Source organism: Palaemon carinicauda, chromosome 2, assembly GCF_036898095.1.
Source record: "Palaemon carinicauda isolate YSFRI2023 chromosome 2, ASM3689809v2, whole genome shotgun sequence".
In the NCBI taxonomy this organism is placed as follows: Eukaryota; Metazoa; Arthropoda; class Malacostraca; order Decapoda; family Palaemonidae; genus Palaemon; species Palaemon carinicauda.
Window position 1 is genome coordinate 32,168,361 of NC_090726.1, and position 7,500 is coordinate 32,175,860.

The 7,500-nt window shown below is 31.3% G+C and overlaps 1 protein-coding gene across 3 annotated transcripts in view; it reads left to right on the top strand.

Annotated features, from left to right (window-relative positions):
• Window positions 1–7,500, top strand: part of LOC137616132 (ankyrin repeat domain-containing protein 35-like) — a 79,462-nt gene that overhangs the window by 30,055 nt on the left and 41,907 nt on the right. For all 3 annotated transcript variants that reach the window (XM_068345807.1, XM_068345818.1, XM_068345815.1), the window contains exons 3-4: window positions 581–763; window positions 2,239–2,337. In XM_068345807.1, the coding sequence (XP_068201908.1) occupies window positions 581–763; window positions 2,239–2,337 (282 nt within the window). The remainder of the gene's footprint in view (window positions 1–580; window positions 764–2,238; window positions 2,338–7,500) is intronic.

The following is a 7,500-nucleotide window of genomic DNA, read 5'->3' on the forward strand; positions in this document are numbered from 1 at the left end:
CATCCAAATAATTATATTTTTTTTCTCCTCCATACATTTCCCCCTATCCAAACCAATCCTATGATTAACTAAATATATTCTTTTTTCTCCTAGGAGAATTATGCCTCTCTCTCTCTCTCTCTCTCTCTCTCTCTCTCTCTCTCTCCTCTCTCTCTCTCTCTCTCTCTCTCTCTCCAAACCAATCCTACAATTAACTAAATATATTTTTTTCCTAGGAGAATTATGCCTAAAACAACTCTCTCTCTCTCTCTCTCTCTCTCTCTCTCTCTCTCTCTCTCTCTCTCTCTCTCTCTCTCTCTACAAACCAATCCAACGATTAACTAAGTATATTATTTTTTCTCCCAGGAGAATTATGCCTAACCCCCTCTCTCTCTCTCTCTCTCATCTCTCTCTCTCCTCTCTCTCTCTCTCTCTCTCTCTCTCTCTCTCTCTCTCCAAACCAATCCTACGATCAACTAAATATATTTATTTTTCTCCTAGGGGGAATTATGCCTAACCACCCCCCCTCTCTCTCTCTCTCTCTCTCTCTCTCTCTCTCTCTCTCATTAGGTAACGTAACTCCTCTTCTCTTCCCCCTCAGGGGAATCCCGAAGAAGCCCTGGAACTTGCCCTGAGGAAAGGTGACATGCCAGCCTTAGAAACAGCTCTACAGACTCCATTGAACGTCAATGCTCCCATCAAAGATGATTCCGGGCGTGACTCTTCGGCCCTTCACATGGCTACTAAGATGGGCAGCTCTCGAGCGATAGCTATTCTATTGAGGGTGAGATTATTGTTATTATTATTATTATTATTATTATTATTATTATTGTTGTTGTTATTATTATTGTAATTATTATTTATTATTATTATATATTATTATTATTATTATTATTATTATTATTAAGTAGTTTGGAACAGAAATTTGTTATTATTATTATTATTATTATTATTATTATCATCAAGTAGTTTGGAACAGAGAATTGTTATTATTATTATTGTTATTATTATTATCATTATTATTATTATTATTATTATTATTATTATTATTATTATTATTATTATTAAGTAATTTGGAACAGAGAATCATTATTGTTATCAGTATTATTATTATTAGTATTATTATTACTATTAATAAGCAGTTTGGAGCAGATAATTATTATCATTATTATAATAGAGTAGTTTGAAAACAGACATTATTATATTATTATTATTATTATTATTATTATTATTATTAAGTAGTTTGAAAACAGAGAATTGTTATTATGATGATGATAATGAGCAAGCAATTTGGAAACAAGGGAGTTATTATTATTATTATTATTATTATTATTATTATTATTATTATTATTATTATTATTATAAAGTAGTTTCAGAGGTGGAGCATAAACATATCACCCAAAGAGTTTGTATGTTAATAAAAGATGAAAATTCAAGGTTTTTAAAAGTTTTAAGTATTTGGACAGTATCCTTGAAAGAGTCCAACAGGACGGCATACTGTACATGATAGCATCCCCCCCCCAAAAAAAAAAAAAAATCATATCCCCTGGTGATTTGGAGTAAGAGTGTGTCTACTGGTAAAATAGTATTTTCTTTACTGTTTTGTTGCAAAGAATTTATTTTGTGTCAATGGGTATTTTTTATGAATGAGCATTTTATCTTTCTTAAAAGTACCCTATACAGTAAGTTAGTGGGATTATGAGACATATCATTTAGGAAATTGTACGTAATAATAATAATAATAACAACAATAATACTAATACTAATACTAATACTAATGATAATGATAATAACAATAGTAATAATAATAATGAAAATTTCATTCAAGAATTATAATATTCCCATATAGCAATGATATAATTTGATTATGTTGATTTAATGCAAAACTCTCATGTGAAAACTTTAGCTGTCATATAATATAATTTTGTAACTGACAGACTTTCCAAAAATTTATCTTAGTATTTTTTGTATTTGTTCCAGCATGGTTACATAGACACCTCTCTCTCTCTCTCTCTCTCTCTCTCTCTCTCTCTCTCTCTCTCTCTCTCTCTCTCTCTCTCTCTCTCTCATGTCTCCCTTCCAGTCTCTCTCTCTCTCTCTCTCTCTCTCTCTCTCTCTCTCTCTCTCTCTCTCTCTCTCTCTCTCTCTCATGTCTCCCTTCCAATCTCTCTCTCTCTCTCTCTCTCTCTCTCTCCTCTCTCCTCTCTCTCTCTCTCTCTCTCTCTCTCTCTCTCTCTAATGCCCATGTCTCCCTTCCAGGCTTCAGCAAATCCGAATATTGTGGACGAAGAAGGAAGAAGTCCGCTTCATTGGGCCGCGCTTCGCGATAGTCCGGAATGTGTCTCTGTTCTGTGTAGGGTAAGGTGCCTCTAGTTTTATCTCATTATCGTGTCTCATTAGCTGTTAATTAGTTTCACGAGTACCTACGGTAAAATGAACTTTCATAATTGTTTTTCACGAATACCCGTACACACACACACACACATATATATATATGTATATATATATATATATATATATATATATATATATATATATATATATATGCTTGTGTGTGTGTGTGTGTTTGTTTGTGTGTGCGCGTATGTGTGTGTATTCGATTGATAGATAAACCTTATGAATATGATGGAGATTAAGATAAAAAGAATGAAAACTGGCTTATATTCACGAGTAGGTATTTTCTTTACTCAAGTTGATTTTCATTAAAAATAATACTAAAAATGCAATTCTCGCCATTCCTCAACTTCAGAAAGAGAATATTTTTGACTAGTACAAAAAATATTGATATTCTTTACACGAGTTATATTACTTTGCATTGATCATCTTTTTTCACCAATGTAACACCGTTACAAAGATTTGGCGTTTCCAGACATATGCAAGCCAATGGTATGTTCCATCGTATTTTGATATTTCTCACAACCGGGGTTTGGTATTTTGAATACTGGTATTATCAATAAGTAGAGACATCAACGTTCATGTAAAAGGGTAAAACTGAAAGGAAAAACATTGGTTATACAGAACTGGACGTTCATGATAGATAACATAGCAAGAGTGATATATTTATATATGAAAGTGTTGATTATATTTATGCATACGCACAGATTATTATTATTATTATTATTATTATTATTATTATTATTATTATTATTATTATTATTATTAATTGCTAAGCTACAATCCAAGTTGGAAAAGCAGAATGCTATAAGCCCAGGGGCTCCAACAGGGAAAATAGCCCATTGAAGAAAGTAAACAAGGAAAAAATAAATAAAAAAATCTCCAATATAAACTATAAAAACTTTAACAAAACAAGAGGAAGAGAAATTAGATAGAATAGTGTACCCGAGTGTACCCTCAAGCAAGAGAACTCTAACTGCGTTAAGGAATCGTATATTTGTGTTAGAGAAAAAACGTAAAAATGATTAGCGAGAAATTATTATTATTATTATTTTTCATAGAATCACCACAAATTTTATTGAGTGGAAATTATATTGAAAACTATTTGAGTGACTTATCATGTGGTTACGTCCCTGACTGGTGAAGCCAGGCTGGGGTTCGACTCCCGCTCAAACTCATTAGTTCGTTTGGTCGCTGCAAACCTCATCATCCTAGTGAGGTAAGGATGGGAGGTTTGGGGGAGCCTCTAGGTTCATCTGCTGAGTCATTAGCAGTCATTGCCTGACCCTCCCTGGTCCTAGCTTGGGTGGAGAGGGGGCTTGGGTGCTGATCATATGTATATATGGTCAGTCTCTAGGGCATTGTCACTGTCCCTTACCTCTGCCATTCATGAGCTACCTTTAAACCTTTAAATGAAAAAAGAACACAAAAACAAAACGAGTAGGATTATTGCAAGCTACCGCAGTTACAATGAGACGGCAGAAGGATGTGAACAACTTATCACTTGAGTCACCACTGTTTATTGAATGTCGAACCTCCGCACTTTTTTTCCAGAAGGGTCAATGACACTTGGGTGTGGTGGGCCTGCATGCATGCCTTTAAACAATCAATTATTCCGGTTTATTTGGCAAAGCACCTGATGTCAATGGGGTTGGGAATACAGTATCTCATTTGACTGATAAACTGGACGTTGGTGACGCGTTGAATATTAGTTCTGGGAAATTTGATTCTATGCAAGATCTTGTTGGTATTTAGTATTTTATTTGATATATTTAGCTTTAAATATAACGGTATTTATGTATTTATTTTTTTTATGCCAAATTACTAAAGATTCAAACGAGATTTCAGTAGATATTTATTCATGAAATATCAATAATTGATTATTTTGAAATTTATTAACAGTCGGTGAACAGTTAAAAGTTCCATATGAAAACAGATAGTTTTTAAAACACGCATTGCTTCTAGAGATCGTATCATCATGTTTAGAACTGTATCATATGCATCAGTTATTATTTTGCAATACAATAGATGCGTGTGTTTCTATATCAATAAACGTTCATAATGTACTGTAAATATCAAGATATACCATCCAGTGATACGATTGTTCCTTTCATGTCAACACGTTTGTGTGATGGAGGAAAGATTTCATAACTGATATTAATTTTTCCCGTGTATTTATTATCAAATGTTCATGGATTCCAATACGATGATGTATCTAAGATAACCTCTAACTAATTATGCTGTTAGTTTGGAAGCCCTTCGGGTAATTTCTTTTATTTTTAAGTCAATGGAGATAACTGTCTTATGTAAAGTTTAGGAAAGAACCATGAATAAATAGCTTGTTTTAGTTAACGTTTTTAATCATGCGGAATTATAGAAACACTATTGGATAGGAAACAAGTTTCCATAGTCATAACTATCACAATTGTCGTTTGATTTATATTTTACCAAATAATGACGTATAGTTTTCCTTAATAGCATATATCCCCAAATGAAATTCGCAAAAGTGCTTCTCTTTAATGTATTGTAAAAGGAAAAGTGATTATACAAATACTTGCATTAACTTATGGTTTCAAAGCAAATACGAATAGACACTTTATAGTTAAAGGAGCAAATATGAATAGACACTTTATAGTTGAAGGAGCAAATATGAATAGACACTTTATAGTTAAAGGAGCAAATATGAAAAGACACTTTTTTTAGTTAAAGGAGCAAACATGAATAGACCCTTTATAGTTAAAGGAGAAAATATGAATAGACACTATAGTTAAAGGAGCAAACATGAATAGACACTTTATAGTTAAAGGAGCAAATATGAATAGACGCTTTATAGTTAAAGGAGCAAACATGAATAGACACTTTATAGTTAAAGGAGCAAATAGGAATAGACACTTTATAGTTAAAGGAGCAAACATGCATAGACACTTCATAGTTAAAGGAGCAAATAGGAATAGACACTTTATAGTTAAAGGAGCAAACATGCATAGACACTTCATAGTTAAAGGAGCAAATAGGAATAGACACTTTATAGTTAAAGGAGCAAACATGAAGAGACACTTCATAGTTAAAGGAGCAATTATGAATAGACACTTTATAGTTAAAGGAGCAAACATGAAGAGACGCTTCATAGTTAAAGGAACAAATAAGAATAGACACTTTATAGTTAAAGGAGCAAACATGAAGAGACACTTCATAGTTAAAGGAGCAAATATGAATAGAGACACTTCATAGTTAAAGGAACAAATATGAATAGACACTCTATAGTTAAAGGAGCAAATATGAATAGAGACACTTCATAGTTAAAGGAGCAAATTTGAATAGACACTCTATAGTTAAAGGAGCAAATATGAATAGACACTTTACAGAAAGGAGCAAATATGAATAGACACTTTATAGTTAAAGGAGCAAATATGAATAGACACTATATAGTTAAAGGAGCAAACATGAATAGACACTTTATAGTTGAAGGAGCAAATATGAATAGACACTTTATAGTTAAAGGAGCAAATATGAATAGACACTTTATAGTTAAAGGAGCAAATATGTATAGACACTTTATAGTTAAAGGAGCAAATATGAATAGACACTTTATAGTTAAAGGAGCAAATATGAATAGACACGTTATTGTTAAAGAAGCAAATATGAATAGACACTTTATAGTTAAAGGAGCAAATATGAATAGACACTTTATAATTAAAGGAGCAAATATGAATAGACACTTTATAGTTAAAGGAGCAAATATGAATAGACACTTTATTGTTAAAGAAGCAAATATGAATAGACACTTTATAGTTAAAGGAGCAAATATGAATAGACACTTTATAGTTAAAGAAGCAAATATGAATAGACACTTTATAGTTAAAGGAGCAAATATGAATAGACACTTTATAGTTAAAGGAGCAAATATGAATAGACACTTTATAGTTAAAGGAGCAAATATGTATAGACACTATAGTTGAAGGAGCAAATATGAATAGATAATTTATAGTTAAAGGAGCAAATATAAATAGACACTTTATAGTTAAAGGAGCAAATATGAATAGACACTTTATAGTTAATGGAGCAAATATGAATAGACACTTTATTGTTAAAGGAGCAAATATGTATAGACACTTTATAGTTGAAGGAGCAAATATGAATAGACACTTTATAGTTAAAGGAGCAAATATGAATACACACTAATATAGTTAAAGGAGCAAATATGAATACACACTTTATAGTTAAAGGACCAAATATGATTAGACATTTATAGTTAAAAGAGCAAATATGAAGAGACACTTTATAGTTAAAGGAACAAATATGAAGAGACACTATAGTTAAAGGAGCAAATATGAATAGACACTTTATAGTTAAAGGAGCAAATATGAATAGACACTTTATAGTTAAAGGAGAAAATATGAATACACACTAATATAGTTAAAGGAGCAAATATGAATACACACTTTATAGTTAAAGGACCAAATATGATTAGACATTTATAGTTAAAAGAGCAAATATGAAGAGACACTTTATAGTTAAAGGAACAAATATGAAGAGACACTATAGTTAAAGGAGCAAATATGAATAGACACTTTATAGTTAAAGGAGCAAATATGAATAGACACTTTATAGTTAAAGGAGCAAATATGAATAGACACTTTATAGTTAAAGGAGAAAATATGAATACACACTAATATAGTTAAAGGAGCAAATATGAATACACACTTTATAGTTAAAGGACCAAATATGATTAGACATTTATAGTTAAAAGAGCAAATATGAAGAGACACTTTATAGTTAAAGGAGCAAATATGTATAGACGCTTTATAGTTAAGGGAGCAAATGTGAAGAGACACTTTATAGTTAAAGGAGCAAATATGAATAGACACTTTATAGTTAAAGGAGCAAATATGAATAGACACTTTATAGTTAAAGGAGCAAATATGAATAGACACTTTATAGTTAAAGGAGCAAATATGAATAGACACTTTATAGTTAAAGGAACAAATATGAAGAGACACTTTATAGTTAAAGGAGCAAACATGAAGAGAGACCTTATAGTTAAAGGAACAAATATGAATAGACACTTTATAGTTAAAGGAGCAAATATGAAGAGACACTTTATAGTTAAAGGAGCAAATAGGAATA